This window comes from Thalassophryne amazonica, chromosome 1 (assembly GCF_902500255.1).
Source record: "Thalassophryne amazonica chromosome 1, fThaAma1.1, whole genome shotgun sequence".
Taxonomy (NCBI): Eukaryota; Metazoa; Chordata; class Actinopteri; order Batrachoidiformes; family Batrachoididae; genus Thalassophryne; species Thalassophryne amazonica.
Genome location: NC_047103.1, coordinates 40,155,359 through 40,170,551, shown reverse-complemented (window position 1 = coordinate 40,170,551; position 15,193 = coordinate 40,155,359). Strand labels below are relative to the sequence as shown.

Genomic DNA, 15,193 nt, shown 5'->3' with positions numbered 1-15,193 from the left:
CTGAAGAGAGATAGTTGATAGCTGTTACTCAGTGATGGTGTGGTTTTAAAGAGTACATTAAATAACCGAATTTCAATTTATTTTCATTTATAAAGCGCCAAATCACAAAAGAGTTGCCTCAAAGTGCTTCACACAGGTAAGGTCTAACCTTACCAACCCCCAGAGCAACAGTGATAAGGGAAAAACTCCCTCTGAGGAAGAAACCTCAAGCAGACCAGACTCAAAGGGGTGACGAATATACAAGAAATGCTATTGGCGCACAGGACAGGAGGATTGCCAACACGAATACAACTCCCATCTCTGGATGGAGCTGCACCTTAAACAGAAAGAAAAAACAGAATCAGGCATCAGAAAGACAAAAAAAAAAAAATACTGTATAATTTGCCAACATTAAACAACAATAAAAACAGAGAAATACTAAGGTGATCACCGGCCACTAGCCCTAAACTTCACTAAAAGACCCAGAATTTAGGTAAAGGTGAGACCGCGGCCTGCTGCTATTACTAATAAATTAATTAAAAGAGTAAAAAGTGTAAAACAAAACTGTACCAGTATGCTAGCCATATGAAAGGGAAAATAAGTGCATCTTAAGTCTGGACTTGAAAGTCTCCACAGAATCTGACTGTTTTATTGACGCAGGGAGATCATTCCACAGAACAGGGGCACAATAAGAGAAAGCTCTGTGACCCGCAGACTTCTTATTCACCCTTTGGACACAAAGTAGTCCTGCACCCTGAGAACGTAAAGCCCGGGCCGGTACATAAGGTTTAATTAGGGCAGCTAGGTAGGGAGGTGCCAGTCCATGAATAATTTTATAGGTTAGTAGCAGAACCTTAAAATCTGATCTCACTGGGACAGGAAGCCAGTGAAGGGATGCCAAAATGGGTGTAATGTGGTCGAACTTTCTGCTTCGTGTCAAAAGTCTGGCTGCAGCATTTTGAACCAATTGGAGACCCCTAATGCTAGACTGCGGTAAACCAGAAAATAGAACATTGCCGTAGTCCAATCTAGAAGAAATAAATGCATGGATCAGGGTCTCAGCATCAGCCATAGACAGGATGCGACGAATGTTCGCTATGTTTCGCAGGTGGAAGAACGCAGTCCTAGTAATATTTCTAATGTGGAGGCCAAAGGACAACGAAGGATCAAAAATGACCCCAAGGTTCCTCACTTTGTCAGTGTGATGTATGACACACGAGCCGAGGCTGAGCGTTAACTGGTCAAATTGATGCCGATGTCTCACTGGACCAAGAACCATCATTTTAGTCTTATCATAGTTTAAAAGTAGGAAGTTTCTAGACATCCAACTTCTCACTGCTGCAAGGCAATCTTCTAAGGATTTTATGTGAACGAGATTACCAACAGTTATCGGCATGTATAACTGAATATCATCTGCATAGCAGTGAAAGGTAATCCCAAAACGCCGCAATATGTGCCCTAGGGGTGCTATATAAAGGGAGAAAAGCAGGGGGCCTAAGACAGACCCCTGTGGAACCCCAAATTTCATGTCACTAAGGTTAGAGATAGTGTTACTGTACAAAACAGAACGACTGGTCAAGTATGACGTCAGCCATGCAATGGCACTCCCAGTAATCCCAAAATGATTTTGAAATCATCTGAAATCATCCTACTCCAAATCTGTGGGTGAAAATCATAAGTGGAGAGACTAGATCCACAACAATGGGCATCACATTAGTTCATAAATGATTTGTACAAGTGTCAATGTAGAAGGAATCACAGAAAATTAGTCTGTCATCCATATTAGTTTTCAGTAATTTATTTTTTTACTCTGAGGTAGGCTGAGTGTGAGACAAACTCACATCTGTGCAAGTGGGAAGTCTATGGACAGACCGGCGGCGCCATGGACCTGGATTGCACAGTCTGCCACCTTACAGGCCATACGTGCAGCTGCCACCTTGATCATAGCAATCTGTCGAACAGACAAGAACCAATCAGTGCTGAGGACTTCACATTTATAGACCAAATTAAATACCTGTTTGCGAGCCCCTCGGCTGCCCAGAGTGTCCACTGCATGTGCAGCATGCAGAGTGAGCAGGCGGGTCTGGTCTATCAAGATACGGCACTCCGCTATCCAATGAGACACAACCTCCTACACAACAACATGCTCATTTGGGGTTGTCTTAAAAAAAAAAATGATACAAAACACACATACCAAAAAATGTCATGACTTACATGTTGGTACAGGGTTTTGCCAAATGTCTTTCTGGTTGCAGCCCGCTGGCAGATCAGCTCCAGAGCCCGTTCAGCCATTCCAACAGCCCTCATACAGTGGTGCAGCCGGCCGGGTCCAAGGCGACCTTGAGCAATTTCAAAGCCCCTCCCCTCTCCTGACAAAACACACAGCAGCATGTTAAAGGGAGAAATGAACCGCTAGCCCAGTGACCACATGCATGAATATGGAGCAATGAAACATCATGGCGTCTCGGAATCAATTTTAACAAAGAAGGAATATGAGTCCAGTAGCTTTTACTGAACAGTGATGCCGGTAACGCGTTACTTAGTAACGCATTAGTCTAATCTGACCACTTTTTTTTGTAACGAGTAATCTAACGCGTTAATCTTTCCAAATCAGTAATCAGATTAAAGTTACTTCTCCATGTCACTGTGCGTTACTATTATTTTTCATTGTGGGTCGATAGCAGCATTAAACTTGGTCCGTGGGCAGGAGGTCGGGGTTCGACTGAACTGCCCACTTTAAGCGAACTGTGAGCTTTTCATCCGCGTTTTTTTTGCAGCTGCTCGACTCGTCCTCACCTCTTAAAGCGCGGTGATCAGCATACCTGCACTGAGCTTTACAAAGACATTTTTATACTTTTTTCCTCCTCTATTTAGAATTCTGAGCTGAGCCGCTCTGTATCTGGTCATTAAAAACAGCTGATCCTCCGCGACGTGTCAACAACTAACACTATTTTCCACTCAAATGCACCTAAACTCTCTTTCTGAGGACCACATGATGTGAAAACGCAATAAAACTTTCTTACCTGTAAATCTGGTCATGTTTTCTGCATAAATAAATGTAATCCATTCTTTGTGCTCAAACGCCAAAGCAGGGGCGAATCCAGATGGAATGGGGGCGTGGGGCAAGGATGTGCCCCCTCACAACACCCCTAGATTAAAGGTCCAGTTTTGAAGCCGTTTTTTACTACAACTACTAATATTGCTTACAATAATAATAATTTCGACAAGTAAAATGTTTAGAGAGAATTTAAATGTTAGAAAAATGTTAGAATTTAATAGTTACATTTATAAAAAATGTAGGTTCGAAATTGCAAGTTTTACTGTTACAGTGCTGTCAACAGTTAAATATGAGGTCAAGAAAGAGGTCTTTATTTTACTTTTTATAAAACAAGTATTTAATTTTCATTGAAGTCAAGAAAGGGTGACTATAAAGTGAATTTTGGCAAAACAGGTATCATTGTCATGTTGAGGTGGCAGAGGGTTGTTGTCGACAGCTGGGAAAAGTAACTAAAAAAATAACTAGTAATCTAACTTAGTTACTTTTACAATTGAGTAATCAGTAAAGTAACTAAGTTACTTTTTCAGAGAGTAATCAGTAATCAGTAATTGGATTACTTTTTCAAAGTAACTGTGGCAACACTGTTACTGAACATGCATACAGTGCCCAAAACATGTCATCAAGTTCAGGTGGAAATCACGTCTGAGTTAAATAACACATCTGATTTCCTCAAGCATCTCTCACCTGGGTGAGTTCAGCACTGAAGACGTACACTACTCGGCACAAATCTGAAAAAGTAATTTCCTTAAAGTGTCAAATTCCCAACCACCTCAAGACAACATGCATCCACTCTGGGATGATCCCGTGTAACAAGGTACAACTCTGGAAAAACCATGCACTCCCCAAGTCAACTCAGAGCACCTTCTGTGTTACGCTGAGCATGAGTCAAACTGGGCCAACTAGGAATTTGATGGAGCTCCTGAAAATTTTGAATATAAATTTTTCTAATTACCCCCCAAGAATTTTTCACAGCCTGTCCCAAGCTGGAAAACTGTGACAAACCTGGCCATATGTGAGAGCTACTTGCGTGTATAGAGAAATAATTAAACATACAGAATTAAAACATTGTCTGAATCAGATGTACAGTGCATCTGGAAAATATTCACAGCACTTTCACTTTTCCACATTTTATGTTGCAGCCTTATTCCAAAATAGATGAAATTTGTTTTTTGTTTTGTTTTTTTGTTTTTTTTTTTCTCCTCAATTCTACACACAATACCCCATAATGACATGTCAAAAAGTTTTTTTTTTTAGATTTTTGTAAATGAATTAAAAATAATAAACTAAGAAATCACTTGTATGTAAGTATTCACAGCCTTTGCCATGAAGCTCAAAATTTCCACAAATCATCCTTGAGGTGTTTCTGCAGCTTAATTGGAGTCCACCTGGGGTAAATTCTGTTGATTGGACATGATTTGGAAAGGCACATACATATAAGGTCCCACAGCTGACAGTGCATGTCAGAGCACAAACCAAGCATGAAGTCAAAGGAATTATCTGTAGACCTCCGAGACAGGATTGTCTCCTGGCACAAATCTCGAAAAGGGCAAAGAAACATTTCTGCTGCTTTGAAGGTCCCAATGAACACAGTGGCCGCTTGTCTATACGCAGAGCACAGCGGCCACCTCCCTTAGAGAGGTGGCCAAGAACCCGATGGTCACTGTCAGAGCTCCACCATTCCTCTGTGGGGAGAACAGGACCTTTCAGAAGGACAACCACCTCTGCAGAGCAATCCACAATCAGGTCTGTATGGTCGAGTGGCCAGACAGAAGCCACTCCTTAATAAAAGGCACATGGAGCCCACCTGGAGTTTGCCAAAAGGCATATGAAGGACTCTCAGATAATGAGAAATGAAATGCTCTGGTCTGATGAGACGAAGACTGAACTCTTTGATGTGAATGCCAGGCATCATGTTTGGAGGAAACCAGACACCATCCCTGCAGTGAAGCATTGTGGTGGCAGCATCATGCTGTGGGGATGTTTTTCAGTAGTAGGAACTGGGAGACTAGTCAGGATTGAGGGAAAGATGAATACAGCAATGTACAGAGACATCCTGGATGAAAACCTGCTCCAGAGTGCTCTTGACCTTAGACTGGGTGACAGTTCATCTTTCAGCAGGACAATGACCCTAAGCACACAACCAAGATATCAAAGGAGTGGCTTCAGGACAACTCTGAATGTCCTTGAGTGGCCCAGCCAGAGCCCAGACTTGAATCAGATTGTACATCTCTGGAGAGATCTGAAAATGGCTGTGCACCAACGCTCCCTATCCAGCCTGATGGAGCTTGAGGTGCTGCAAAGACAAATGGGGAAAACTGTCCAAAGGTAGGTGCACCAAGCTTGTGGCATCATATTCAAAAACACCTGTGGCTGTAATCGCTGCCAAAGGTGCATCAACAAAGTATTGAGCAAAGGGTATGAATACTTATATATGTGATTTTTTTTTTAAGTTTTATTTTTAACAATTTTGCCAAAAAAAAAAAAACACTTCATGTTGTCATTATGGGGTGTTGTGAGTAGAATTTTGAGGGAAATAAATGAATTTACTCAATTTTGGAATTGGTCTGTAACAACATAATGTGGAAAAAGTGAAGTGCTGTGAATATTTTCCAGATGCACTGTACACAGCAAGTATCTTACCGAGAATAATGTTGGTGAGAGGAACACGCACATTTTCAAAGTGCACCTCAAAATGGCCACCATGGATCGCATCTACGTACCAAAAAAAAAAAAAAAAGATTTAAAAAGTTATTGATACTTCAACCATGAATCAACAGCACACGAAGATGTCAGTCCTACCGTCCTGCCCGAACACGGTCAGCGGCCTAACGAGCTTTACACCTGGTGTGTCCATAGGAACCAGGATCATGCTGTGTTGACTGTGCCTAAAAAACAAGCAAAATTATAAAGGAACAGGAAATTATATACCAACCACCCTTAAAATGTATAATCTCACAACTGCCACACACACACTTTTCCAAGGAAATTCCATTTTACTTGCACTGTTGGTGAGAACCTGTAGTCCTGGATTAACTGTGCAAACACGTTTAAGTGCTCTTGTTGCAGCAATATAAAGGGAAACTGTAACAGCTTGTCTTTGGGTGTGGTGGATACTGGCATACTTATAACTGATATTCAGCTCAATATTCACATGATGTAAAACTTGAAGCAAAAACAACTGCTGGTAGAGAAGAATTCTGAGGCTGAACTCAATGACTACAAAAACACAGTAAAGTACAAACCCACCAAACACATTCTAAAATTCAGGCCAAACTGCTTGTGGAGAAATGTAAAAATGTATGACACCTGTTAGATTTTTAAATACTTTAATATTTTTAGTTTATAAAACTCAAACCTATCACAAACCTCACTGGAGATTAAATCGCCTTTTTAATTGGTGTCCACTAGGGGCCAGCACTGTAAATATTTATTTTTATGAGTTTAGAAGTAATCAGGAGTGGAAACCACTTTGAAAAGCAGCTGCGTGATTAAATTACAACACATTTGTTTGTATTGAGCGGAATAAATCTTCCACAACAGTTCATTCTGTCAACATCCTCTTCAGTTACAGTTGTCAATTCAATGAAGGGATAGCAGGAAGTATAAGAAGGTGTAACGTAACATGAGATACTTGGATCAAATAGTTTTTTTCTGGGATGAAATTATGGACTCTTAAACCTATAGAAGTCTGAGGTTCAAACTGATCCCAACCTGAGTTTGACCTGCATCAAAGAAACTGCAGGAATTCCACAGAACATTTGCAGCATGATGAAAGGGGACTAACGTGTTCTGGAAAGTCTCGACTGTCAATAACCCTAACCTTAACCTCTGATTTAAGATAGCTTTTAGCTTGAAGCTTTTAGTGTGAACCCACGACTCTTGGATTGCAGGAAAAGACTGCATCTAACCTTTGACCTCAGGATCCATCGCTTCCGTTGGGTTACTACCCCCAACATATACAAAGGTCAGATCTGGGACTGAGTGCTGGTGTTCCACCTCACGGCAACCACAACACTACGGAAATGTCCTGGATCCTGAACAGAATCAGAATTTCTTTATTGTCCCATAAAGGGAAATTAGTGTTGCAGCAGGAGCACACAAAAGACAAGGTACACAAAGTTAATATTAACAGTGAAAATAAGACCCAATTAAAAGTCTAAAATCAAACATAAAATAAAACAATAAAAACAATACCCATACAATGTCAAATATTCAATCCAGAATCCATCCCAAAACAAAGTATTGCAAAAGTGCAATATGTGGATGTGCAAATAAGCAATAGTAGTGCAAAAATAAACAAGAACACCAACCCAGACAACAAATCCAGTTGTTGGGTTCATTGGCACTAAGGAAACTTTTGGATAGCGGCCAGTAAAACGTACCACAGGACCCTGAGCGCTGTAACTGTTGTTTCCCCACAGACCATGTGTGAAAAGAAAAACTGCGTTTATGTTACAGAGGGTTAGCCTGAACTGACTTCCTGACAAATTCCTTAATTTATTTATTTTTTTAAATGTGGCACTGTGCTACAGATGAGTGAAATACTTGCAGAGAACAGCTGAATTCTTAAAAATACCTCTTGTGTCACTTTGTGCGTTGTGGTATTTCGTAAGCTGTGCAGTTATGTTTGTCTGAAAGAAAAGCCTCGATGATGCGCGCCTGTACTTCACACCAACCCACGGCTCACTATGCGGCATCTTCTTAAAGCAAAATAAAAGTGTGTTATTCACATTGTGCTTGACGATATGATTCATCAGAATGGTTTATGTTTTCTCCTCAAGTGAACCACTCGAGTACCACTTGGACCAGACCAAGATCACGTCCTCTCAAGGGTCTTGGCACAGTTATTTTTGTCTATACTAGTGGCATACTCTCACGCGTGCCACCAGCTCAGGCAATGAATGCTCTCGTTTTGGCCGAACAACGATATACAGTTTCTGTCTATTCTGTGTTAGTACGCGCCCACGGCCAACGTGCTTGACAAATTCCTGCGCAAAAAGTAGTTCCCAGATAACTGTGATATATTCCTGTGAGATAATGAGTACAGTTGTGCTCGAAGGTTTACATACCCTGGCAGAAGGGTTTTTTTTTTTTTTTTTTTCTGGCCATTTTTCAGAGAATACGAATGATAACACAATAACTTTTTTTTCCACTCATGGTTAGTGGTTGGGTGAAGCCATTTATTGTCAAACAACTAGGTTTACTCTTTTGAAATCATAATGACAACACAAACTATCCAAATGACCCTGATCAAAAGTTTACATACTCCTGTTTTTAATACCGTGCATTGCCCCCTTTAACATCAATGACAGCTTGGAGTCTTTTGTGGTGGTTGTGGACGAGGCTCTGTGATGGTAAAACTGCCACTGAATGTTTTGGACTTTATTTACATCAATTACAAAGAAATACAAACAATATGGCACTCTGTGGTAAATCTGCATGGAGTAGACAGTTCTCAAAAACTGAGTGACTGTGCAAGAAGTAGAGGAGTGAGGAAAGCCACCAAGACACCCAGACAACCCAGGAGAAGTTATAGGCTTACGTGGCTGTGACTGGAGAAATTCTGCACAGTGCAAGCTTTGCATTTTGTATCACCAGTTATCCAGCTTCATGATGAAGTGGTATAGAAGAGGATTTTCTTAAAAAGAAGACCTGAAAGTTTAGCTACAAATTGCCAGAAGGTACATCTGAGATGCAAGCCTGGATTTGATGTGTTTTGGTGAAAGAAAATCCTTCTCTGCTCTACTCCACTATGAAGCTAAGAGTAGTGATGCGAAATGCAAAGCTTGCACTGTGCAGAATTTCTCCAATCACAGCCACATAAGCTGCGAACTGCCAAATTGGTAAAACGACTTAAATTGGGAGATATTCTGGTTGAGGTTGACTGACCTGGTCAAGCCAAAAATCTCCTTAAAATTGTAGCGGGCTGCTGCCTCAACTTGACCTAAATTCTGGATCTTTTAGTGAAGTTTAGGGCTAGTGGCTGGCGATCACCTTAGTATTTCTCTGTTTTTCTTGTTGTTTAATGCTGGCAAATTATACAGTATTTTTTGTCTTTCTGATGCCAGATTCTGTTTTTTCTCTCTGTTTAAGGTGCAGCTCCATCCAGAGATGGGAGTTGTATTCGTGTTGGCAATCCTCCTGTCCTGTGCGCCAAGAGCATTTCTTGTATATTTGTCCGTGAATTGTTCTGTAATTTATGTTTGTAGCATGGCCCAAGCAGTGGGTCACCCCTTTGAGTCTGGTCTGCTTGAGGTTTCTTCCTCAGAGGGAGTTTTTCCTTACCACTGTTGCTCTGGGGGTTGGTAAGGTTAGACCTTACCTGAGTGAAGCACTTGGAGGCAATTCTGTTGTGATTTGGCGCTATATAAAAAAAATGAGGTGGGCTTCACTGATAATTGGCAAAGCTTCTGGGGAAAACCTGGTCTTGTTAGGAGAGACGGCATCCATCCCACTTTAGAGGGAGCAGCTCTCATTTCTAGAAATCTGGCCAATTTTTTTGGATCCTCCAAACTGTGACTGTCTAGCGTTGGGACCAGGAGGCAGAGCTGTGGTCTTATACACCTCTCTGCAGCTTCTCTCCCCCTGCCATCCCCTTATTACCCCATCCCCGTAGAGACGGTGCCTGCTCCCAGACCACCAATAACTAGCAAAAATCTATTTAAGCATAAAAATTCAAAAAGAAAAAATAATATAGCACCTTCAATTGCACCACAGACTAAAACAGTTAAATGTGGTCTATTAAACATTAGGTCTCTTTCTTCTAAGTCCCTGTTGGTAAATGATATAATAATTGATCAACGTATTGATTTATTCTGCCTAACAGAAACTTGGTTACAGCAGGATGAATATGTTAGTTTAAATGAGTCAACACCCCCGAGTCACACTAACTGTCAGAATGCTCGTAGCACGGGCCGGGGCGGAGGATTAGCAGCAATCTTCCATTCCAGCTTATTAATTAATCAAAAACCTAGACAGAGCTTAATTCATTTGAAAGCTTGTCTCTTAGTCTTGTCCATCCAAATTGGAAGTCCCAAAAACCAGTTTTATTTGTTATTATCTATCGTCCACCTGGTCGTTACTGTGAGTTTCTCTGTGAATTTTCAGACCTTTTGTCTGACTTAGTGCTTAGCTCAGATAAGATAATTATAGTGGGCGATTTTAACATCCACACAGATGCTGAGAATGACAGCCTCAACACTGCATTTAATCTATTATTAGACTCTATCGGCTTTGCTCAAAAAGTAAATGAGTCCACCCACCACTTTAATCATATTTTGGATCTTGTTCTGACTTATGGTATGGAAATAGAGGACTTAACAGTATTCCCTGAAAACTCCCTTCTGTCTGATCATTTTTTAATAACATTTACCCTGATGGACTACCCTGCAGTGGGGAATAAGTTTCATTACACTAGAAGTCTTTCAGAAAGCGCTGTAACTAGGTTTAAGGATATGATTCCTTCTTTATGTTCTCTAATGCCATATACCAACACAGAGCAGAGTAGCTACCTAAACTCTGTAAGGGAGCTAGAGTATCTCGTCAATAGTTTTACATCCTCATTGAAGACGACTTTGGATGCTGTAGCTCCTCTGAAAAAGAGAGCTTTAAATCAGAAGTGTCTGACTCCGTGGTATAACTCACAAACTCGTAGCTTAAAGCAGATAACCCGTAAGTTGGAGAGGAAATGGCGTCTCACTAATTTAGAAGATCTTCACTTAGCCTGGAAAAAGAGTTTGTTGCTCTATAAGAAAGCCCTCCGTGAAGCTAGGACATCTTTCTACTCATCACTAATTGAAGAAAATAAGAACAACCCCAGGTTTCTTTTCAGCACTCTAGCCAGGCTGATAAAGAGTCAGAGCTCTATTGAGCTGAGTATTCCATTAACTTTAACTAGTGATGACTTCATGACTTTCTTTGCTAACAAAATTTTGACTATTAGAGAAAAAATTACTCACAACCATCCCAAAGATGTATCGTTATCTTTGGCTGCTTTCAGTGATGCCGGTATTTGGTTAGACTCTTTCTCTCCGATTGTTCTGTCTGAGTTATTTTCATTAGTTACTTCATCCAAACCATCAACATGCTTATTAGACCCCATTCCTGCCAGGCTGCTCAAGGAAGTCCTACCATTATTTAATGCTTCAATCTTAAATATGATCAATCTATCTTTGTTAGTTGGTTATGTACCACAGGCCTTTAAGGTGGCAGTAATTAAACCATTACTTAAAAAGCCATCACTTGACCCAGCTATCTTAGCTAATTATAGGCCAATCTCCAACCTTCCTTTTTTCTCAAAGATTCTTGAGAGGGTAGTTGTAAAACAGCTAACTGATCACCTGCAGAGGAATGGTCTATTGAAGAGTTTCAGTCAGGTTTTAGAATTCATCATAGTACAGAAACAGCATTAGTGAAGGTTACAAATGATCTTCTTATGGCTTCGGACAGTGGACTTATCTCTGTGCTTGTTCTGTTGGACCTCAGTGCTGCTTTTGATACTGTTGACCATAAAATTTTATTACAGAGATTAGAGCATGTCATAGGTATTAAAGGCACTGCGCTGCGGTGGTTTGAATCATATTTGTCTAATAGATTACAGTTTGTTCATGTAAATGGGGAATCTTCTTCACAGACTAAAGTTAATTATGGAGTTCCACAAGGTTCTGTGCTAGGACCAATTTTATTCACTTTATACATGCTTCCCTTGGGCAGTATTATTAGACGGTATTGCTTAAATTTTCATTGTTACGCAGATGATACCCAGCTTTATCTATCCATGAAGCCAGAGGATACACACCAATTAGCTAAACTGCAGGATTGTCTTACAGACATAAAGACATGGATGACCTCTAATTTCCTGCTTTTAAACTCAGATAAAACTGAAGTTATTGTACTTGGCCCCACAAATCTTAGAAGCATGGTGTCTAACCAGATCGTTACTCTGGATGGCATTTCCCTGATCTCTAGTAATACTGTGAGAAATCTTGGAGTTATTTTTGATCAGGATATGTCATTCAAAGCGCATATTAAACAAATATGTAGGACTGCCTTTTTGCATTTACGCAATATCTCTAAAATCAGAAAGGTCTTGTCTCAGAGTGATGCTGAAAAACTAATTCATGCATTTATTTCCTCTAGGCTGGACTATTGTAATTCATTATTATCAGGTTGTCCTAAAAGTTCCCTAAAAAGCCTTCAGTTGGTTCAGAATGCTGCAGCTAGAGTACTGACGGGGACTAGCAGGAGAGAGCATATCTCACCCGTGTTGGCCTCTCTTCATTGGCTTCCTGTTAATTCTAGAATAGAATTTAAAATTCTTCTTCTTACTTATAAGGTTTTGAATAATCAGGTCCCATCCTATCTTAGGGACCTCGTAGTACCATATTACCCCATTAGAGCGCTTCGCTCTCAGACTGCGGGCTTACTTGTAGTTCCTAGGGTTTGTAAGAGTAGAATGGGAGGCAGAGCCTTCAGCTTTCAGGCTCCTCTCCTGTGGAACCAGCTCCCAATTCAGATCAGGGAGACAGATACCCTCTCTACTTTTAAGATTAGGCTTAAAACTTTCCTTTTCGCTAAGGCTTATAGTTAGGGCTGGATCGGGTGACCCTGGACCATCCCTTGGTTATGTTGCTTTAGACGTAGACTGTGGGGGGGTTCCCATGATGCACTGTTTCTTTCTTTTTTTGCTCCGTATGCATCACTCTGCATTTAATCATTAGTGATCGATCTCTGCCCCCCTTCTCGGCATGTCTTTTTCCTGGTTCTCTCCCTCAGCCCCAACCAGTCTCAGCAGAAGACTGCCCCTCCCTGAGCCTGGTTCTGCTGGAGGTTTCTTCCTGTTAAAAGGGAGTTTTTCCTTCCCACTGTGGCCAAGTGCTTGCTCATAGGGGGGTCGTTTTGACCGTTGGGGTTTTTCATGGTTTTTGTATGGCCTTGCCTTGCAATATGGAGCGCCTTGGGGCAACTGTTTGTTGTGATTTGGCGCTATATAAGAAAAAAGTTGATTGATTGATTGATATAGAGTCAGAGCTCTATTGAGCTGAGTATTCCATTAACTTTAACTAGTAATGACTTCATGACTTTCTTTGCTAACAAAATTTTAACTATTAGAGAAAAAATTACTCATAACCATCCCAAAGATGTATCGTTATCTTTGGCTGCTTTCAGTGATGCCGGTATTTGGTTAGACTCTTTCTCTCCGATTGTTCTGTCTGAGTTATTTTCATTAGTTACTTCATCCAAACCATCAACATGTTTATTAGACCCCATTCCTACCAGGCTGCTCAAGGAAGCCCTACCATTAATTAATGCTTCGATCTTAAATATGATCAATCTATCTTTGTTAGTTGGCTATGTACCACAGGCTTTTAAGGTGGCAGTAATTAAACCATTACTTAAAAAGCCATCACTTGACCCAGCTATCTTAGCTAATTATAGGTCAATCTCCAACCTTCCTTTTCTCTCAAAAATTCTTGAAAGGGTAGTTGTAAAACAGCTAACTGATCATCTGCAGAGGAATGGTCTATTTGAAGAGTTTCAGTCAGGTTTTAGAATTCATCATAGTACAGAAACAGCATTAGTGAAGGTTACAAATGATCTTCTTATGGCCTCGGACAGTGGACTCATCTCTGTGCTTGTTCTGTTAGACCTCAGTGCTGCTTTTGATACTGTTGACCATAAAATTTTATTACAGAGATTAGAGCATGCCATAGGTATTAAAGGCACTGCGCTGCGGTGGTTTGAATCATATTTGTCTAATAGATTACAATTTGTTCATGTAAATGGGGAATCTTCTTCACAGACTAAAGTTAATTATGGAGTTCCACAAGGTTCTGTGCTAGGACCAATTTTATTCACTTTATACATGCTTCCCTTAGGCAGTATTATTAGACGGTATTGTTTACATTTTCATTGTTACGCAGATGATACCCAGCTTTATCTATCCATGAAGCCAGAGGACACACACCAATTAGCTAAACTGCAGGATTGTCTTACAGACATAAAGACATGGATGACCTCTAATTTCCTGCTTTTAAACTCAGATAAAACTGAAGTTATTGTACTTGGCCCCACAAATCTTAGAAACATGGTGTCTAATCAGATCCTGACTCTGGATGGCATTACCCTGACCTCTAGTAATACTGTGAGAAATCTTGGAGTCATTTGTGATCAGGATATGTCATTCAAAGCACATATTAAACAAATATGTAGGACTGCTTTTTTGCATTTACGCAATATCTCTAAAATTAGAAAGGTCTTGTCTCAGAGTGATGCTGAAAAAACTAATTCATGCATTTATTTCCTCTAGGCTGGACTATTGTAATTCATTATTATCAGGTTGTCCTAAAAGTTCCCTAAAAAGCCTTCAGTTAATTCAAAATGCTGCAGCTAGAGTGCTAACGGGGACTAGAAGGAGAGAGCATATCTCACCCATATTGGCCTCTCTTCATTGGCTTCCTGTTAACTCTAGAATAGAATTTAAAATTCTTCTTCTTACTTATAAGGTTTTGAATAATCAGGTCCCATCTTATCTTAGGGACCTCGTAGTACCATATCACCCCAATAGAGCGCTTCGCTCTCAGACTGCAAGCTTACTTGTAGTTCCTAGGGTTTGTAAGAGTAGAATGGGAGGCAGAGCCTTCAGCTTTCAGGCTCCTCTCCTGTGGAACCAGCTCCCAATTCAGATCAGGGAGACAGACACCCTCTCTACTTTTAAGATTAGGCTTAAAACTTTCCTTTTTGCTAAAGCTTATAGTTAGGGCTGGATCAGGTGACCCTGAACCATCCCTTAGTTATGCTGCTATAGACGTAGACTGCTGGGGGGTTCCCACGATGCACTGTTTCTTTCTCTTTTGCTCTGTATGCACCACTCTGCATTTAATCATTAGTGATCGATCTCTGCTCCCCTCCACAGCATGTCTTTTTCCTGGTTCTCTCCCTCAGCCCCATCCAGTCCCAGCAGAAGACTGCCCCTCCCTGAGCCTGGTTCTGCTGGAGGTTTCTTCCTGTTAAAAGGGAGTTTTTCCTTCCCACTGTAGCCAAGTGCTTGCTCACAGGGGGTCGTTTTGACCGTTGGGGTTTTACATAATTATTGTATGGCCTTGCCTTACAATATAAGGCGCCTTGGGGCAACTGTTTGTTGTGATTTGGCGCTAT

The 15,193-nt window shown here is 40.7% G+C and overlaps 1 protein-coding gene across 2 annotated transcripts in view; it reads right to left on the bottom strand.

Moving 5' to 3' along the window:
* acad11 (acyl-CoA dehydrogenase family, member 11) overlaps nucleotides 1–15,193 on the bottom strand; it is an 86,170-nt gene that overhangs the window by 620 nt on the left and 70,357 nt on the right. For both annotated transcript variants that reach the window (XM_034168515.1, XM_034168506.1), the window contains 5 exons: nucleotides 5,837–5,922; nucleotides 5,678–5,749; nucleotides 2,194–2,348; nucleotides 1,994–2,110; nucleotides 1,821–1,930 (listed from right to left, as the gene is read on the bottom strand). In XM_034168515.1, the coding sequence (XP_034024406.1) occupies nucleotides 1,821–1,930; nucleotides 1,994–2,110; nucleotides 2,194–2,348; nucleotides 5,678–5,749; nucleotides 5,837–5,922 (540 nt within the window). The remainder of the gene's footprint in view (nucleotides 1–1,820; nucleotides 1,931–1,993; nucleotides 2,111–2,193; nucleotides 2,349–5,677; nucleotides 5,750–5,836; nucleotides 5,923–15,193) is intronic.